The 20,667-nt window shown below is 45.1% G+C and overlaps 1 protein-coding gene across 5 annotated transcripts in view; it reads left to right on the top strand.

Annotated features, from left to right (window-relative positions):
* The window catches only part of SRGAP2 (SLIT-ROBO Rho GTPase activating protein 2), a 106,322-nt gene extending 85,829 nt beyond the window's left edge, over positions 1 to 20,493 (top strand). For 4 of the 5 annotated variants that reach the window (XR_014575677.1, XM_083812758.1, XM_083812757.1 and 1 more), the window contains 7 exons: positions 7 to 112; positions 1,016 to 1,240; positions 4,399 to 4,478; positions 8,691 to 8,871; positions 9,306 to 9,452; positions 11,538 to 11,865; positions 14,475 to 20,493. Coding sequence is in view for 4 of the 5 variants with exons in the window: in XM_083812758.1 (XP_083668884.1) it covers positions 7 to 112; positions 1,016 to 1,240; positions 4,399 to 4,478; positions 8,691 to 8,871; positions 9,306 to 9,452; positions 11,538 to 11,865; positions 14,475 to 14,858 (1,451 nt within the window). In the remaining variant the exon portion in view is untranslated. Of the gene's footprint in view, positions 1 to 6; positions 113 to 1,015; positions 1,241 to 4,398; positions 4,479 to 8,690; positions 8,872 to 9,305; positions 9,453 to 10,642; positions 11,219 to 11,537; positions 11,866 to 14,474 lie in introns of those variants that run through there. The other variant, XM_083812759.1, reaches the window with a different exon arrangement.
* Positions 20,494 to 20,667: the final 174 nt, after the last annotated feature.

Genomic DNA, 20,667 nt, shown 5'->3' with positions numbered 1-20,667 from the left:
TTTCAGCAATGGATAATTTACAAGAGAGAGCGCTCCACATCCGCAAGGTGCTTCTGAACCTGCCTAAGACCACTCTGATCGTAATGAGATACCTCTTTGCATTCCTCAATCAGTGAGTATCCTTCAGAGCGTCATGGCCCTGCTGTATGTAGTGCATACTAAAGGGATAAAGTGTAAAGGGATAAATGGCAGAACCAGCCCTGGTGTTGCTGTGTGCAATCTGAGCAACAGTTCAAGGTGCAGATGTCATTAGCTTGCTATTGCATCTGTCTTCCCGGGCTTTTGAGCCTTGCTGAAATTTATCCTGATATTAATGCAATCTCAAAGGAACTCCAGAAATGAAAGTGAATAATGTGCTGGTAAACTAATCAAAAAGTGATACAAAGGAATCAGAAATTGGGTCCCACACCAGCAAGGAGCAGTGTGTACTAAGTATTGTGAGTGATGGAGAGTGAATGTATTTTTTTAAACTGTCCATCACATCTGGCTGGTTCATTGGACAGCTTGACGGCAAGAAATCAGTAGCTTCCTCCAGTACCATGGTCTTGACACCTGAGGTAGCATAAAAGGAAAAATGTCCTAACTAGAAGTTAGCAGCTTTAAATGTTCTTTCCTTCCTGTTGAGATTGGTAGTGTTGAGTCTAAATGCGATGCTGCTGTTCTTCATCATGCTCAACTTCAGAGCGAGAACAAAAGAAAAGAGATTGCATTAAGAAATATTCTAAATCTATATAAGGGGGTTAAACTATAAACAGGGATTTGAGTAGTGCTGGGATCAAATCAATAAGGCTTTTAAAGTCCCTTTGGGGTTTCTCTTTCATTTCTTTGTAAATGCCATCAGTCTGTCATTTTTTCATATGAATCCGGAACATTCACATCCCAGCAAATCAGCTTTAACAGCAGAAAGCCCAAAACAAACCTTCCCCCCTCATCTGTGTTCTCCAGCAGATGATGGTGATGACTGATAATGTTGTTTTCTGTTGTTAACCGTCCTCCCCACTTCTGTCTTCTGCAGTTTATCTCAGTTCAGTGAAGAGAATATGATGGATCCCTACAATTTAGCCATCTGCTTTGGGCCAACACTGATGTCTGTGCCTGAAGGTCATGATCAAGTCTCTTGCCAAGCTCATGTCAATGAACTAATCAAAACCATCATCATCCAACATGAGAACATCTTCCCAGGACCAAGGGAGCTGGAGGGTCCAGTCTATAGCAGAAGTGGAAACACTGAGGATTATTGGTATGATAGATATCACTGAGGAGAAAATGAATGGGTGCATATTTTCTTACTGGTTAGCGTGCTCCAGTCATGCGTTCTGCATTATCTTAAGTCAGTATTCAAGCATCTAGCCTCTCAAATCTGTATCACGCAAGAGAAGATGGCTCTGGTATCCCTGGAGAGTCATCAACTTGAAAAGAAATAAGCTGTTAGTAAGTAGCTATTGACTTCTCCAACCTGTGCCCACTTATCTTGAAGGACAAGGTTGTGCAAGGATTTTCTTGGATATTCTGGTTCTCCTTTTTTTTTTTTTTTCTTTTTTTTATTTCCCTCCTGCTTTTGCATTTGCTGCGTGTCTCAAGTGGCCTTTCTTCAGAGGTAGGGTCACTTGCAGCTGAACCTAGAGACCCGTGGCATGGTTTAATTTTCAGGACAGCGCTGGTGGTGGGGGGAGGGAGGAGGGAGGAATGCGAAATCACCATTTCCATCCAGCTTAAAGCTCTGGAGGCCTGGCCGCGTGCTCAGTCTGAGAGCAACATCTGGAAACAATTCAGCCAGCGCGGCTCCTGTCATCTGGGGTGGAAGGTGGGGGAAGGAGAGGAGGTGTTTTCTTTCCTACTGGCCAGGCTGGTCTCTCCCTCTGAAAACGAGGAATGTTAAATTGTGTCCTGCTTCTCCCCCCCCCAGTTCCCTCCTCCATTGTCCCAGGAATGCAAATGATTATTTTCATACACTAAAACAAATATGTTTTAAAATGAAGTCACTCTGGTGACAGAGCTAGCCTTGTTCCCCAGCTTGTTTCAGAGGAGCTCCAACTATCAGCTCACTCCCTGTACGTGCAGCAAGGAGCAGCTACTTTCTGCTAACTGCTGTGTGCAGAAAACTTGCCAGTGCCTCTTTTGGAAAACTTCTATTTAATTTTACCTTTTGTTCTGATATTTTTTCATTGATGTTATATATAAATGAATTGCATAGGAAAAAAAAGAACTTAAGAATTTTTAAAACCATCAAGAAACACATTGACAAGAGTGTTTGTCACGTAAGGTGAAGAGAATAAAAACGTGGAATGTGCAGCACAGCCTCAAGCACGTGTAACACTTGGGTGTACACAACCTCTAGTGTGTGTAGCATCAGTATGTAGGATGCAAAATGTCCTGGAAGGTAATACCACTTTTCTGAGGGCGCTTGTTTTTTTTCATTGCCCTTCCTAACCACTCTGACCTGAGACCCATTAAGCAGAGAAGGGTAGAAGCGAGCAAAGGAGGCTGCTTAATAAAGCCAGGAAGAAGCATCTGGTTCCCATTCGAGCCTTCTCGCAGCCCTGGTATTTAGATAGCTGCTAGCGATTGCCCATAGGGCTCCTTGCTGCAAAGCGTGCGAGAAGCAGAGTGAATCTGTTTAGTTTAGCTGATTCATCAGGGAATGAAGTCTGCCGCGTTTGTAATTGCATCGTGCCACTTCGCTGCTCCGAGCCATCTTTTTGCCTAGGAGCTCGCAAGCGATGCTTTGGCGCTCGGGCTGCCGGGGCTCGGGGCCATGGCTCGCGTGCCCGGGCTCTTGCAGCGTGGGTCAGCAGCTGCCCAGGAGGCTTGGAGCAGCTTGCCTCGGGCAGAGGAGAACAGGGCAAGGTTCAGACTGAAATTCAGGGCTGCGATGCAGGCATCTTTGAAACACTGCCTGGCACTGGGCTGCATCTGCCTGTCTGTCTGACGGTGCAGAAGAACGGCTTGGCGTAAGCAGCATGCTCAGTGCAGGAGCTTGCATCCCGGCAAGCAAGACCGTGGGCGTGCAGGGGAGATGGTGGCGTGGAGATGCTCGGCAGGCATTGCATTCCTCCAGCAGCTACACTGCTTTCACACCGAGCCCTCGGGGTGAAGGCCAGCAGCCTGGTGCTGCTCCTCGCGGTGCTCTGGTGCTCGCATGACGCAGGCTGAGCCGCTGCACAACGCGGGGTTGTTGGTGGGAAGTGCCACGGGAGGCACGGACAGAAAGAGGCATGGGTAGAAGGAGGCACTCGATCCTCCTCTCTGCAGCACTTGGGTCTCCGGCGTTGGCTGTGTGCGACATTACTTCACAGTCTGCGTGAAACTTTAGCCCTCGGTGCTGTATTCCTCTTGGGAGTCCCTTTTGGCTTTAAGTTCTTCTGTAAACTTTATTAAGTAGCATGAAGGCTTTGCGAGGGATGAGAGGCTGATTCCTGAGGCACTGACTCAGAAGATGGTGGAGAAGCTGCACGTCATGGATTGAGCATAAAGAGACGCCAGAATTATTCAAACATTTTACCCCTTTTTTTTCCCTTTTTTCTCCCTCCTTTAAAAGAGTAGGTGATGATGTGGTTTTTAAAAGGGAGAGCGCTGTACATCAGTGATCACTTTTACCATTGTAAGGCCAAACCACAGATTAAGTTATCGCTGTGTGAAGAGAAGTCAACATTGCCTTGAAGAGGAGCAAGGGCTGGCTCAGTCTGGCACACAGGGGCTGTAGCCTTGTCTCCAGGGACCAGCCAGTCTTTGCTTTACTATTTTTTATTTATTTATTCCAAGAACGTGACCTCCCTGTGCCACTTGGTGCCTGTTGAGAGCTTTTCTTAATGCAAAACGTAAACGAGGACTCTTGGTGTTTCAGGTGCTCTGTAAATAAGGGTTCCAGGCTGTGGGAGCCATTCAGTGGAATGGGCTGGACAATTCGGTTGTGATAAAAGGGGAGGAGGGAGATGACAAACTCAGACCTGGAAATATCACTCTGAATTTAGAAATAATTTCCCCCAGGAAGTGGCAGCTATCTCATCAGTCATGTAATGAGCTAATTAGAGCAATGGAGAATACAGCTGGGGGAGTAATTCTGGCATGGCAGAGAGGAGCTAGACCCAACATGCCATTGCTGTCTGACTTCTAAACATCTCCAGAGGGCTGGGTTGTAAGATCTGAAGTTAGGCTTTCCTGGTAGCATACAGAAGGTTGACAAAGATGTTTGGTTTATTTAAGCAAGGAAGGGCTTAGCTTGATTGATTTTTACACGCTGACTTGAGTACATGCAAATGCATCCGTGGAGTTTCTGTCGCAGTGGAACCTGGATATTGACCTCCTAAATGGGTGTTCCTGATTGCCTTTGATTTCTGTAAATGAGGAAACTCGCTTTCCACCAGTGTAAAGCACTGTCTGTTTTTCCTTCTGCTGTAGTGAAAGTCCTCACGGAGAGAGAGCCTCGACGGAAGACTCGGTTCAGGACGTCACGGCTGAGCACCACACCAGTGATGATGGTAGGCAGTGCCCAGTAACTCTCTGGTTAGCTGGTGTAACCTGCTCTGGGGGAGGCAGGGAAGGTGGTACCTTGCAGTTAAATCCAAAGTGGAGTTTAAATCATAACCATCATTTGAAACATCACATGCAGCATTTGATGCCAAAGAGTAAAAATAGTCAGGTAAATTCTAAAAATTCCCATTGATCCCAGACCCTTTTAAAGTATCCCTTATTCCAAGGATATGTCACCTTAGCAGCAGGCCTGGGCACACTCGGTGCTGTTTGAGCTCATCTATACCTTAGAAGGGTTTTGGAGTTGGAAGACACAAGGGAAGCACAGAGCCAAAGGCTGGATGTGCTTCAGCGTGCTCTCCCACTCCCCTCTGCGTGTGCCAGGCAATTCCCCGTTCAGTAGCTTTGGCAGGGGAGCTGTGAGTGCCCTAAGCTCCAGCGGTTCTGCTTCACGGAAGCAAACAAAATAAAATGAGAACCTGCTTGGCTTGCCTTCCCCTGGGAGGCAGGCTTAAGGGTAGAGGGTTCTGTGGGTTTCGCTGCTTGATAATTTTTTGGTCTTCCTGGGGAAACTCCCTTCCCCTTCTCGTGGTCTTTTTAGTAAAAAGGGGTGCCAACCCTGAGAATTCCCTGGTATTTCCTAAGGAGAGGGTGACACCACCCTAGTCTTGGGGTGTCTGTTGTTAATACTGCCAAAGCTGCTTTCTGCAATGGGGACAGCTGCACGTGAGCCCCATGCAGAGCAGAGGAAAAGGTTATGGTACTGATGTGAAACAGCAGAGTGCTGACCAACGTGGAAGGACAACTGACCAAACCAGGACAAAAGAGATTTTTCTTCTTGCTTTTTGACCACTTGCAATTGTCTTAAAGTTTTGTGTTGGTTTTACTCGTGGTGGTCTCAGCTGTAAAGGTGGGAGGAAGGTGGCATTCCCTTCGAACAAGGTAGTGTCATTTCTGAGCTGGTCTTCGGTAATTTACTCATAGCCGTCATCCTCCCGTGCTGCTTTTTGCTCTCTCTGCTCCAGCAGTCGCCTAACAAACCTTTCCCATGGCATTGCTGTGCTCCTGCTGGCTTAATGGTGTTCACACACCAGTAACAAAGTAAACACCATTTGAGCACTGCTAGAAATGCTGGAAAATGAGTTCTCCCGCAGCAAGGTCAATCACTGTCGCAGCGACTCCTCACCAAGGTTGTTGGGAAGAAACACAAAGAATACAGGAATGAAGCATGAGTTTGCTATCTGTGTCGAACAGGGTGTTCTTTCTGAAAAGCTTTAGTTTCTAAAAAATGCACAAAAACATGTCCTTTTCAAGTTTGTACCTAAAGGAAGAGTAATTTCATGGCTGTAATTAAGGGAACCGGGGCTGCAACTGCTCTGGCTAAAATCTGCAGGCTGAAACGCCGCTGGGTGTGCTCTCGTTATTTCTGTGGGGGGGTTTTAGGTCATGTAGGTAGTCGAGAGGACACAGTGATGGGAAAATGAGCAGCCAGAGATTAGAGAGGGACACTGTTTTACAGCCTCTGGAACCGGATCGCGTGGGGCCCCTGTGCAAGGTAAAACTGGGAGGCGTTTTGGATGGAGTTCTGCAACCTCCACGGAATATTCCATAGGAAGCAGTTGGGAGGGAGAGCTTGGCACCGAAGCAGAGGAGAGCACGGGGCCTCCGTCCCTTCTGCGGGAACAGCGAGGCCTTGTTCCGTGAGGACCCTCCCGTCGTTCTCCTGGGGTTCCGCCATGTTGCACCTCAGGCTGCGTGTCAGCAGTGCTGACAGTGCCTCGGGTCACTCTCAGGGTTGAGTTTTTTCTCTCTCATTCCGCTTTTGGATGAGACCTTTGATGAGGCTGGGCCTGGTCCTGCCGAAGTACGGCCTCACCCCAGCCACCTCCGCTGGCATGGCGGGGCTGGCAGGCCGCAGAAGGGGGGATGCGAGCCCCTTCACAATCTGCAGATGGGTTTTGAACACCAAGGGAGCACGCAAGACTGCTAAATACAGGGAAATGAACCCAACTTTAGAAGAATTATTTTTTGAAGGCTTTCTTAGCTGCCTTACTGATTCTGAGTGGATCTGTGGCTGCCAAGTGAAATAAATGTCTTGGTAATTCCTTGGGGGGGTCTGAGGGCTCAAACTCCTTTGCTGGCTTCAGCCCTTGGGACATGGTGGCCGAGGGGCTCTGCAGAGCCTCTGTGCTGGGCACGGCGTCCAGAGAGGGGAAGAGAGGTCAGAAATGGCTGAAAGACGAGCGTGTCGCGTGTTGGTTTCACTGGCTGCATGAGTGGAAAGATTTTAGACTGCTGCTTTTGTGCACAGGTTCTCAGACTGGCAGGGTTAATTGTTGGGCTTAGCCTTCCCGGTCTTTATTCTCACAGCTTTCTGCTCTGGGCATGAGTGTAGTAGGAAAAAGCTACTGGAAATTAGAGTCTAAAATCACTTCTCTGGATGAAAGCCAGAGTCCTAAAAGGCAAATTGGAAACATAAGAAACCTGAGTGCCGCGCTCATCTGGAACAATAAACACTTCTTAATGAAACAGACGGAATTTACAAAACCGCAGCCCCATCGCCTTCGTAAGTGGAGGGGGACACCAAAAAACAGCATTATTGTATCTTTGAATGTTGTGAAGAAGCTGGCTCCAGAGGCAAAGCAAACAAGAGGGGAGCGGAGCCAAAACCAGATAACCGCGTGCTTTGGGGAGTCTGGAGCAGGGCGGCTATCACAAGCTGAAAACATGGTCAGGCTCTTTTCCCCCTTGCTGGTGGCTGAGAGCTGATAATGGGATTTGTGTGAGGCTGACCACAGACTTACCTGAAACGTGTGATTTGAGAGAATTCAGCATGCCTGGTTTAGCGATGAAGAAGTTCATTGCTGGGGTTCAGCCTGGTTAGACCCTGTGGCCGACTGCTCTCATCTCACTGTGTAACTGGAGTTGTTGATCGGGGCTCCTCGGGCAGCACTCAGATGGATTTACACTATTTATTTTATTTTTCTCTAGCCCAGCTGCTACCTGGGTCAACATTGGAAGACCTAATTCTTGAGCGTATGCCCTCCCAAGGAATATTTTTAAAAGCTGTGGCTGCTGTTTGGTTTTCCAGTCCTTTTTGGCTGGCTGTTGCACTGTAGAAGCTTCCCATAATGCTGGTCGAGATCTCAGGACGAAATGGCTTATCTTCCCTTCCCCAGGAAGAGGAACCATGAGTCTGTTCCCTTGAGAAAGAGCTCTGTTTCCGTGGCTGTGGTGGAAAGCTCCTTTAAAGTAATTAGCAGCTGAAGTCCACTGGGGCCATGTGGTTGAGCTCATCTCCATTCCCCTGATACCAGAATAGAATTGGGAGCTGGCATAATCTATATTTGGACTCAACGAATAGCAGATATTATTTTAAAGTCTTAAAAATAATCCACGTGAATTTCATATTGATTTTCCTGAGCGTATATTCTTCCTCTGCATAACATCAGAGTCCTACAGGGACCCAGATCGGTGCCTGGCTGCAAACACAGCGTTGCTGTAATTCTTCCGTGAGCTTTATCAAGGAGGAACCGTCGGGTTTGGGGCACGTGGCGCAGCTCCGAGCGCAGCCCAGCTGCACGCAGCGGCAGGCTCGCGGTGGCTGTGCTGGATGCTGGATGCCTTTGGCAGCTTCCACAACAGCTCGATGGATAGGGCAGGGGTCTGCTCTCCTGGGTCAGGCAAACCTCACAGGCAGCAGAAACTTCCTTCTGAACAGACGCTTAATTTCTGAAGCAGCTTGGAATCAGAGGAGGTTTCTCTTCTTGAACGCCGATAACAAATCCTGCTTGCCAGCCCAGGGAGTTTCATTTAGCTGCCTTTCAAAAAGCAGATTTTTGCCTGGGACACATTATTGCTTCCCAGTTTTGATTTATTTTTTTAATAAGGTGCTAATTTTGTCATTGTCATTTCCATCTTTGTACACTTGAATGGCTGTCAGTGGGTTTATGACTTAAAAAATGTGAATGTGTCTATCACGCAGAGATCAGGTAAATGCTGAAATTGCAAGATCCCTAAATATAAATATAAGGATCCCTTAATTTAGGGATTCCCCTCTGAATCTTACTGCTCCCACCCTCTGCTACCTAAAGAAGCAACACTTTATCCCACATCCCATGCTCTCTTCATAAACTGTTTTGTGGTAGGTGTAAACTGTTGACTACTTATCTGAGCCCAGGTGTTTAGTGAATTGTTGTTTATTCCCTTCTATCTCCTAGAGTGTGAGCCCATAGAAGCAATAGCGAAGTTCGACTACATTGGCAGGACTGCACGAGAGCTGTCCTTTAAAAAAGGAGCTTCTCTCTTACTCTATCAGCGGGCCTCAGATGACTGGTGGGAGGGACGCCACAATGGAATTGACGGCCTTATTCCTCATCAGTATATCGTCGTTCAAGACACGTATGTTACACTTTAAGTCCATCTGCAAGATGGGCTTGCCTAAAATCAGGTGTGGAATGGAGTATTTGTGTCAAGGTGTTGACACCACAGGGGGCGAGTTCGTCCTTCAGCCTTCCCTGCAAGGAGGGGATCCTACTGAAACAAGCAGAGCCCCGCACAGGCGTAGGTGTCCACTTACGTTGGAGGTCTTCAGCTTCAGTGTGACATAAAAACTGATCTGGGGCTGCCAGCCTGCTGAAGCTGCAGAGCTGAGATCTCCTAGTTGCTTAAAGACATCAGGCTCTCTCCTTTGAAAGATGTGTAATGATTCTTAAGAGAAAGACATTAGCACAGTGCTGTAGTCTTGTATGTATGTTACACACGCAGTGCTGTATTTGAAGTTCGGTGCTGTTGGTCCTGTTTTGGTTGTGATTTCCTTCCCTCCTCCTTCCTAGTGAGGATGGTATCTCTGAACGATCCAGTCCGAAGTCTGAAATAGAAATAAATTCTGAGCCACCGGAAGAAAAAGTGACTGCTAGAGCTGGTGCCAGTTGCCCAAGTGGGGGTCACGTCGCAGATATTTACCTTGCAAACATCAACAAGTAAGAACAGCCTTGCGTTATTTTACTTAATTGTAAAGATCTTGGTGATGAGTCCAGTAAAATATTTCCTTCCCGAAAAACGTTAATGAGCACTTCCACCATTTTTCTGTGCTTTTGCCTCCTCTAACTCACTCATGTTTTGCTGTCCTCTTCTGTCTTTCACTGATGTGGCCAGTGCTTATTTAGAATCCCACTGGCTTCTCTTCCCCGTCCCCAAGTGCCATCTGTTCCTGTTTTCCCAAATATGTTCTCTTTTATAAGCTAAAGATACCGAGAAACGGAGGGCAGTAGTGGAATAAGTCCTTGTAATCGTGTGTTGCCATTCCTTGTTGTGTTCCTGTGGTTTGTTACATCTCGTTTACTCTTAACACGCTTTTTTATGGGGTGGGGGGACAGCCTTTCAGAAACTAGCACCACATTTTGTGCTAAATGACATACCTTAAGTCCCACCATCTGGCGTTGCCTGTGACATTCTGTTTCTCCAGCACTTCTCACCTTGGGTTACTAACCATATGCTTGCAGTGAAACAGCACGTCTCCCTGTTGCTCCAACTTTACCTGCTCAATAAGAAATTGTTACCTTAGCCAACAGTCGACTTACCAGCTTAATTTCCCAGATTTTTATTAAGAGACTAAATTTCTTGATCTTTAATTATTTTATGTTAGGTTATTCCCCAAATCTTTGATTATTTCATTTCTATTAAAAAAGCCTCACCTCTGTATGTTGTGCAGCGAAGGTATTAATATGATAGTTACAGTTCTATGGGAGTGGATATTTTTAACCTTTAGTTAGTTTAACAGACTGTAGCAGGTCCAAACCTTTAAAGAGGATATATTTCTGTTAATGTTTTTTTGAGCTAATGTCCTACACAGAGCCTGGCCCTTAGTTTATGGGAGTCAGCAGAGCTCTATTGATATCACTAAAGCTATACTAGCCTGCCTCAGCTTGGGATCTGTGCTTTCTTTGATATTTACTGTATGAGCCATAGAAGTATGCCATGCTGTCAGTTATGGAAAGATTTATATAATGAGCAGACCTTTGCAGCTTCACCATCTGCTGATTTTTGGTAGCATTAAATGTAGTGTTTGTAAGAAGCCTGGGTAATGTCCACTCCAGTATTTTTCCCTTTACTAGGGAAATTGATATTTAGCAATAGTAGCATAAGACTCATTTTGTTGTTTTTTCTTTAGGAATGAATCTTCTGACCTATGTGTGAACAGACTTGGGCAAAATTAAATCAGATGGTTTCGCAATGACAGTTGTGCCACCCACTGAATTATTATTTGGATGCCAAAATCCTACTGGAGTTAACAGTTTCTTGCAGTTATTCATGGGGCTGGTGCTATATATAAATGGATCCTTCCCTGTATAATGGATGCCAAGCTTCAGACCTATGGCATAAAGTATTCTGCTGCGATGGCCTTTGTATAATTCGAATGGAATCATGCTGTCAGACCTCATGGTGCTGGGGTAGAAACTAAATTGTTTGGACCAGCTTTATCCATTTGACATATTTTGGTTTGTCTGTAGCCCTGTATCGATAATACCTCATGGTCCTGCTAAAGCAATGCAAAAGAAATCTCTGTTACCACCAGCAAATACTGGAAACGATCGTTAACCCCAAACTATGGGGTTCTTTGCTTGCCAATCTCTGAAAATAATAACTTGATGCCTTGGGCCAGGAGCTTAGTAGACTTATACTGTGTCCTCCAGTCAAAAATTGTAGCTCTGCTCTTCAAATGTAATAAAAACACATCATCAAAACCTGTTGATGGCACAGAGGGTTTTTTTTGTTCAAATATAAAAGATTTACTTCATGACCAAGTTAATTACATTCCATCCAAGCTTTCTGTTTTTGGTATGAATGTGCACAGCTGCCAGACTCGTGTTATTAGACGTGTTAAATGGAATGGTTTATAACTTTACTGATTCACAGTGACTCCTGAAAACCTGGGTGTATTTGTAATCTGGGCATCTTTATGTCTCTTCCCATTGTCCTCTGTGTTGTTTTGGGGGGATATCTTCAAATTGCAGCCCGTTACGTGTTTCTGCTTTTATTGACTTGTTTTGCTTTTGTGACTGAAGGCAAAGAAAGAAACCAGAGTCAGGCAGCATCAGAAGAGCCTTCCGTCAAAGTGACAGCCATGGACTAGGTAGCTCAATGGCAGAACCAGCCTCCCCAGGAGCCATAGCCGGTTCCAGACCCTCATCTCAGCCCATAATGAGCCAAAGTCTTCCCAAGGAGGTTCCAGACAAATGCTCCATCAGTGGCCACGGCAGCCTCAATTCTATCAGCCGACACTCATCTCTGAAGAACAGGATAGACAGCCCGCAGATCCGGAAAACTGTGACAGCAGGGAGGTCAAAGAGCTTCAACAACCACCGGCCCATGGACCCTGAAGTGATTGCACAGGTAAATGGGAGAGCTTTGCCTTCAGCACTTTTCTTTTACAGATTTAAAGGATGGTGGTGGATACAAGTAAATGTTACAATGCAAAGTCCAAACTGATTTCCTATCCCTTCCCTTCTAGCAATGCAATATTAACTTACTACACTGGAGTTTAATCTTTCAGCCTCGCTTTGTGTTAGCCGCTGAGACTGCTTTCATGAGTGAAGTTAAACAGGCAGGTCCTTGCTCCATAAAAACTTGGCCCTGTTCATTACTCAGAATTTGGTTTCAACAATAAAAATGTCCACTTCAGAAAGTTACACAGATTCCAAAGCTGTCAGCAAAAAAATTAAACAATCATAACTTCAAGACATGAGAAAAGTGAAGTATTTAGTGTCGATTTTAAATTCTTCTGTCAGTTGTGCGAACTTGCCTGTGGTTAGACATTGGAAGCATATGTAGTAGTACAGTCAAAATAACAGCAGGCGGCTGAGTTGTATGGTGCTCACAGTGCCATCTTTATACGCCTGCAGGGTCCGGTGTGATTAGAAACCAACTCTGAACGTAATACTCCCCTAGATTTCATTAGTTATTCATTTAGACAAGTGCCATGAAATGGGGGCAGGCTACCAAGGCATGTACAGCTGCACTTCAACATCACAGCGCTCTGCGTTGGGACTAACTCCACGTACTGACCGTACAACAAGGAAACAGTCTTCTCAAATTCTTCCTGTGCAGCTTAAAGGGAAAGCTGTGCTTATTATTTTTCTTAGTCTTCACTGGTTTTGACGCAGGCTAGTCTGTTACACATTCTTCATCTCTGTGCAGCGCACATCTCCGCACAGAACCTGTTGCTTCCCTGAGTTTGTGACCGTAGGCTGCCACAGCAGCGACCTGTTAACAGAAACACAAATGGCGTCTTTGCATCTGCACCTCGGTGACTTCACAAGTAGAGCAGAAAACAATTGACAGTGGGACGTATTTGAAAAAATGACAGCTACTAAAGGGGGGAATGATGTAAATGTTGCAGATTCCCGTGTTCTCTGAAGGATCTTCCTTTCTCCTGTTCCCAAGAGTTAGATGTGTCTGCACATGTATGCTTGCTATACCAACTGTTTTCAGTATGTGATGGATCTATCTAACGCCAAGGAATTCCTGGGTCTCAGATTACAAAGTCAGCTCCGGGGGGACCTGACTTCTTCGCCTCTTTTCATTCAACAGTCTGTAGATTTCTAAAGATGTGGGGAAGAGATGTGGAAAAATTAAACTACGTTTTTATTCACAAGACAGCAACATCAAGTAATAAATAAGGTCCAAATAAAAATCTGCAACATTCTGATAAAAAGATGTGTTTTGGCCTCCTGAATATCTTTACCCCATATGTTCCAGTGGAATCATAATATACAGTTCTTGTCTTCATATTTCATTGTCCTTCCAAGGCTTTGGTTGACATAAATCAGTTTTTGTTTTTTCAATCAAGCTCTAACTGAAGTTGTTCTGTCTCTTCTTCCTGCCAGAACGTTAAGTCCATTGTTTTCACTGGAGAAGTCTGGGGAGGAAAAAAGAAGAAGGGGGAAGGGGGCTGGGGAGACCTGTGTTAAATTAGTTTTTCTTAGCCCTGCAGTATCTGTTCTAACACCATCTAACAATGATCATGCATTTTACATATTTTTCCCTAACTTCATAAGTAAAATCTGCCTGGCCTCAAGATAGACTTGGAGGTGTCGGATTTCTGTCTCTGGTTTCTTCCACCATTCCTTGACTGATTTACCTTCCCCACCCCCTGAAAAACCTCTAAGGAAGCTAAAAAGCTGCAGCCAAACTGTGAGTCACAGAAAGGCTAAGCTCCTCTGCTCTCCAGTGAGTTCTGTGCACCAGTGGGCTCTGCAGGCAGGCTCCAGCAGACATGGAGGTCCTCATAGAGCCGAGAACAAAAAAGCCTATTTTTTTTTAAATAACAAAGGGTTTTTTGTTCAGTTGTTAATAACTGTAATATTTTATAAGAGGACAGAGAAGTGTCAACTTGAGCTTCTGTGTATGTTTCTGATATTTCTGTGTTTTTTAAAACACTAAAGTTTTGCGTCCCATGTAGTACCGCTCCAGGAAAGTAAGGCTGCTTGGGCGGCAGGGAGACTGATGGGGCAACATCACACGAGGATTTCGGCACTCAGTGTGGCCCATCAGCAGTGTCAAAATCATCAGGCCCTTGTTCCCCGTTCTTTAAGAGTTTGCTCTCCTGAATCTCACCTACCCATTAAAATACAGGAGTGGATCCCAGCATTTTAACAGCATGCTTTTGTGTTCATTGCTGCACGTTGGGCTTGGAGTCAGCTTTGAATTCCAAGCAGCATCTGGAAACCCTGGGATCAGTAAGGGACTAGATGAGCATCAAGAAAGTGTTAGCGATTATATTTTGTTCCCTGCTTTTTAACTTCAGTATATAATGGTATGTAGCAAGTATAGTTTGTCATGAGTTTTACTTTGACACCTGAAGGTCATCAGCCGGCTAATTGATTTGAGCGTTGGTGTTTACAGACTGAAAACAAATATGTAGTTCTTCAAGACTGACTTTCATCTCTCTATTTATGTGTCTGGGTTCTGTGACTGACTCGGTTTCTCTTTTGTGTTTGCAGGACATTGAAGCTACAATGAACTCTGCTCTGAACGAGCTGCGGGAGCTGGAGAGGCAAAGCAGCGTCAAGCACGCGCCAGATGTTGTCCTCGACACCCTGGAGCCTTTGAAAACCTCTCCAGTGGTGGCCCCCACCTCCGAACCTTCCAGCCCTCTGCACACTCAGATCCTCAAGGACACTGAACCAGCTTTCCAGCGCAGCGCTAGCACCGCCGGCGACATACCCTGCACCTTCAGGCCAGTGAAGTCGGTCAAAATGGCCACCCAGGTGAAACCTCCAGCGACTCGGCCTAAGCCTACAGTTTTCCCCAAATCAAACGTCACAAGCCCTGGCGTTGCCTCCTCTGCATCTCCGCAGCCTACTGACAAGTCCTGTACTGTCTGACAAACTTGATGCTGCACTGTGGATATAGCTGTATTGTTTCGGATGAAAAGACTGTGCTAAAGACATCACAATTCCTATTTAACTAATTTTTGAACTTCAGCTGAAGGTTAGTTGTGAACTGCTACTTACTGCTGGGAGCTCTTCCTGGGAGTGAATTAAGTGGTAACAACCTCGTCCCACGTACCCGCATCAGTGATGTTTGTAAGGCAAAACGCTTCGTGCCACGCTTAGGAAATCCACTATCGGGTCACTGTGAAGCTGAGGAGGAAAACACAATAGTGATGAGTTGGATCTTGGTTTCTTGTTGATGCCTCGTTCAAAGTGTTTGGCCACTGAAAGAAATATTTGGTGGCATCCTGTTCTGAATACTGGTGTAGTGACTTATATATTCTGTGTTTCATTTATCACAGGGAAACAATAGGATAGATTTTAGTCTATTGCATGTTTTGGTGCCACTAGTTACGTGGAGCTTGGACATGCCTGTTTCTTGTGCATTATTATTACGTCGCCCGCTGGTGCCACTGTGGTTAAGGGTCTGTCTCAACTTCCATTACATCCTTGGGTTTTGTTTGTTTGCTGCCCCGTTCCTCCCCGCTGGGCCAAAGCTCTTGGCCGTCCAGCCTCGTCCTTTAGACGACACTTGTCATGAAAAGTAGTTTACTCTGGAACGCTCTTAGATTTTGTGGAGTTATATGTAATATGTGTCTGTGCAAATATAAACAAATATGTTCCTGAGGTTTAGGAGCATAAGAGAGAGCCCAGTGGTTGCTTATGGACAATCTAGCTGTTTTCCCCCTTTTTGCTCTCCCATATTTAAAAACAGCTTTATTGTTTTCCAGTGTAATTTTCGGCCCGTAGGCTATGATGTGGTGTGTGGTCTCAGGAGACTGAATGTAAAAACAAGTTAACTTCTGAAATCTAGCATACTCTCATGGGAGTTCATTTACTAACGCACACGTTCTTGTTTTGATCATATATCAAGATGGATCCTTACCAAAATCCCAATTACAAGCACTGTAAGACTTCAATCAGAAGTTCTCAAGCTTTGTATCTTCTCCCTGTTTCTGGCTGTAAATGCCCGGGTCAGTGGCCGTGACCGCTGTGAACTGCTTTAGGGGTCTCTGCTCTTATAGAGTGGTGTAAGAAACGCTGCTTGGGACGGTGACGTGACAGCATGCAGCTTCTGGAGTGGCTTCCCTGCGTGTTCTTTGGTAGATGGCATGCCTTCGTAGGACTCTGCAGACATGTGAATGATTCTTGGTGTATGTATTTATATGGTAGACAGCAAACGCTTCAGCCGCCAGCGGGCTGCATGAACTCTTTTTGTACTCTACTGAGAATTTTCCACAATGCAAACATTTATTTAATTTAAAAAAAAAAAAGAAGGCGTGTGCCACTTACAACAGTGAAGAAGATCTCGCGGTCCCACGAGTGAGGAGACTCTGACCCTTAGTTCACCTTGTTGCCAAGGTTTTTTGGGATTTAAAAAGTAGCTGCACATCTTCTGTTTTCATCAAAAAAATTCAGGCAAGGACAAGATAAGAGAAGTTATTTTCCTCTTCCATTTATCTTTTTCTTTTAAATGTATGGGTTTCCCACACTTTAGCTTCCTTGTGACTGCAATGTCGTTATAATTGGCACTTAGTAATTTAAAAACAAGCAAAACTTAACTGAGAACAATTTCTTAAATGTACTTTTCTGACTGATTGAAGGATGTTGCTTGGAGAAATGAGCAGGGTTTTTACTGTGTCCCCATCCCTCCCCCACACACATACCCATCTCCACAGCAGTAATATACCCATATTAGCGGCGTTTATTTAAAAGACCAACTTTCTTTGTGCTCTTAATTAAGAACCTATGACAACTGGGGGACACCAGAAAGGTTTCAGTGAGAACACTTCTGCGATTCATTTTTCCTTAGCTGATCTGTAGCGGCGGTTCTCCCTGGGAAGCACTGCGGTACGCGCGCGACTGTCACTGGACCGTGCCCTGATCACCTCGCAGGGAAGGATCCCCAACAGCGACCAGCGAACTTTGCTCTCAGGTTCTGATGGACTTCTACCACCAAGGAATCACTTGGTCTTTTGGGGAAAAAGAACTAAACTTGCAATTTTTCGCTCAGGCAGAACTTTCTGGCATTTACTTTACGTAGGGAATTTTTGCTTTTGTTTTGTTTGGTCGTGAACGACCAAATTTAATCTGTGTCAAGAGCAGGATCTCTGTGAAATTTACTTTGACTCATTTGTAATGCCTTATTTTCTTTATATTTTTATGCCTAGCATTCACGTTTCTAAGAATAAGTGTCCAGCCACACACAGCACATTTGGAGGAGATGCTCTTTTCTGTCTTCGAGGTCTGAAGTATGAATGGAAATCGAGAGATAAAGACGTCAGGTTACTGTAACAGCAACTGTCTGTATGTGAATTACTATGCTTATCTCTAGCATCCACAGCTCTGGGACAATCCTGTCAAGGGGAATGTGCTTAGCAGCATAAACTGTATATTGAGCAACTCAACTGGAATTTTGGTGTGCACTGTGATTGACACTTAAAACTTACAGCAAGCAATATGGCAGCGTGAAGAACTTTTCCTCTTCCACCTGACCTGGGCCTGTCCAGCCAGCAGGACACGCACACACATGCGCACACATAGGAGAGAGAAGGCAAAAAGGAAATTCTAGCTCGTCTGCTTCACTTTGTGAACGTACCAGGCTGAGAGGACATTGCCGTGAGTGTTTTGCTACCGTTCGTTGCAGGAGAGGTGGGAGAGAAAAACTGGAAATAGCAACACCACCCTGCAAAACCAGTGGGCATCTTGTAGAAGAGACCAACGTAGTGTGGACAAATAAGACACAGTGGTTTGCTTGGGGAGGTATCACTGTTGATTCATATCTTCATGTTCAGAAGAAATATTAGCTCTTCCATGGAAATTCTTTCATGACTTTTATGTAATGTATGTGTCAAATATAAAGACAAGAAGTGTTTGATAACTGGAATAACGTATGTCTGTTTGATAGTGCTTTGTATGAACAAAGAGTTCTTGTTCATCAAATGTTGGATTGAAATAATCCAAAGCAAAACTTTTAAAATAAAATACAATTTTAGGTGATCAATCTTAACAGTTTCTGAAGCTCTAACCTTTTATGTTTTATTTCCCTTGTTGGGAATTGAGCAGTGTGCTTTAATGATTGCTAAATTTCTGCCTTTTTAGGGTAATCCAAAGGCTCACAGTTGATAAATTGTAAATTCGTTCTTCATGTCAAAGCAATGGGACATGAGCGAGCTTTTCTCATTTTATCTGTACTGGATATTTTGTTGCAATGAAAATGATTAAATAATTAGAGTGCACTGTGACAGCAGGAAGAAACACGTTGTATATGTATGTATTTTGATACCTGTTTAAAAGGAGTCTTTGGGTTTCCTGTGATGAATACCTCATATGTTTGATTTTGGGGGGTTTTGTTGGATTTTTTTTTTTTTAAGGCAAGATTGTTCTTGCACAAAAGTAGGTTAAGATAACCAAGTTCTCATAAATTTCTTTACAGAATCAAAACACTTCAGAGTTTGGCAAGAAATTCCATCTGTTACAATTCTCACCTTGCACTGGGTGTAGGGCGAGCAGTCGCTCGGCTGTTGGCACGTTTGGGATCCCTCCAGCGATGTTAAGACAGAAGAGGTCACTGCAGATGGAGTTTGCTGCCTCATTTCTTTTCCTTTGTGTGTCAGAACCTCAAATTCAGTGAACGTTGTATAGGTTTTGGGTTTCGTTAAGCATTTGAGAGAGTTTCTTCAAGAGAAATAAATGTCTCTAGTTAGCACTTCAGATCCTTTGCATGCATTTCCCTGGTGGACTGGAATGCTCCGTCGCTTCATGAGGTGTGTGCGGAGGGGATACCCAAGGTCGATGATGTTCTCAGCTGGGCCCAGCTTGCTCATAATGATGGGAAAATGCCCATCGAGGCGATGTGTGTGATGGGCTTGGTGAGATGCCGACCTCCCTGGTCCCTGTGCAGCACAGCGGCAGGCCCGTGCCTTGCGGGAGGCAGCGCTGAGGCTTGTGTTAATTCAGTGGACCAGGTTATGGGGTGCCCACACTTGGCAGGATCAAGCCCTAGGTGTACAGGAATGTGCTGCAAAGTGTAAATGCATTTACTCGCTCACAAGCTAGGAAAAATGTTTTTTTTTAAAAAAAAAAAAAAGCCAGAAAGAAAACGGAAGCATTTGGGCACTCCCATCACTAATGAGGCTGTACAGAACAGGCAAAATGAGCTTAACAAGCTGGGGATTTATTTATTTTGAAATTTTTAGTTTTCACAAAAATATTAAGCCTTTTTGTGGGCTTATCTCTGGCATTGGCGAACATCCCACAACCGCCATTACCACCGTGAAGCTGTTCTGTAGTGGACTGGTAGCGCCAGAGGCCTTCGCAGAGGGGAGCGATGCTCCCTCGTGCCGAAACGTTCCCTGCAGAACGCTCCTGACCTGCAGGCCTGAGGAAATGCTGAGCACTTACTGGCGGGCTGGACTGAACTTTTGGGTTTGAGTTTACACGTCACTTTCTAAGAATCCTCTCTCCGGATCAGCTTTTCTGCTCGTCTCTTATGTGTGCAACAACCCGGTACTTGAAACGAATACTTGACCCGCTGCCCTGCGCCCGCACAAGGCCCGAGGCGAGGCGCCGGGAGGTAGAGCGAGCGCTTTCCAGGCTTGGCTCTCGGAGTCTATTTTGGTGGACAAAGAGATGCCAAAGCAGCAGTTCAAGGCCTGGAAAATGTAAGATTTTTTTTTTTTCTGTTCTGTTTTGTGCTTCCTATAACGTAGTTAGAGACGAGAGCGTCGTTTTTCGAATATGGGCCAAAAAGAGGCGAAGGCGGAGAGGGAGGGCAGCTCCCGACTGCGCTAATACTTGATATACCACGCTTCGTACAGGGTAAATATTGAGCAGTTTGCAATGGGAATAATAGACGGACCCTTCATTTTAAAGGCACTGTTGTAACTTTACTTTTGAAGTGGACTTCACCAGCCTTTCTCTCCAGGCAGAGCCCTGTAATTCGAATAAATGAAGTCCGATGGAACTGGACTCGTGAGTGTGCCAAACTGCTGGAGCAATACTTGTAAGCGGCAGGTTCTTTACAAGACCAGCTCTATGTAGCCAAAATAGGGCAATCGTTGAAACCACCTCTGATGCATTTTCAAGAATAGCAGCGATGTCATGGTTCTACTGTAATGTAAGAAAGTTCGATTGCAAAGTCTAGAAACCTTGTTCTTTGTTGGTCTGAAACCTCAGTCCTGCAATAGTGGGCTCAGGCTCGTGTGGTGCGTTGGCTTTTTGGTTTTTATTAACAGCAGTTGTTTGGTGGGATGGAATGTTCTTGCTAAAACAGTTTCCATTGTTTCATGTCTTCTACACCAATATATATATGGTGTATATATTAAACTGTGTAAAATTGTACTTTGTATATATAACTGTACAATATGGAGGTACATCCTTTTTTTTTTTTTTCCTTTTGGTACAGTATTGTACAGTATTAGGAGTATACGTGTTGGAAATGTTAAATCCATACTGGGGCTACAAAATGTATCCATTGTCATTAGCAATAGTTTTGGAGAAATAAATGTTTTGGGTATGGTGGAAATACTGACCTATGGGCGCCAGTAAATGATGTGCGGCGTGCGTGTGTGCGAGTGAGCGCGTGTGCGTGTGTGCGAGCGTGCGTGTGCCCGAGGGGGAGCAGGGATGAGCATCGCCTGCGTGCGCCTTCCCTGCAGCCCCACCAGCCTCGGGCCTTGCAGGGTGTGTGAATTATCGC

This window comes from Anser anser (genome assembly GCF_964211835.1).
Source record: "Anser anser genome assembly, chromosome: 27".
Taxonomy (NCBI): domain Eukaryota; kingdom Metazoa; phylum Chordata; class Aves; order Anseriformes; family Anatidae; genus Anser; species Anser anser.
The sequence above is the reverse complement of the archived record's forward strand: the minus strand, read 5'-3'. Positions and strand labels throughout refer to the sequence as shown.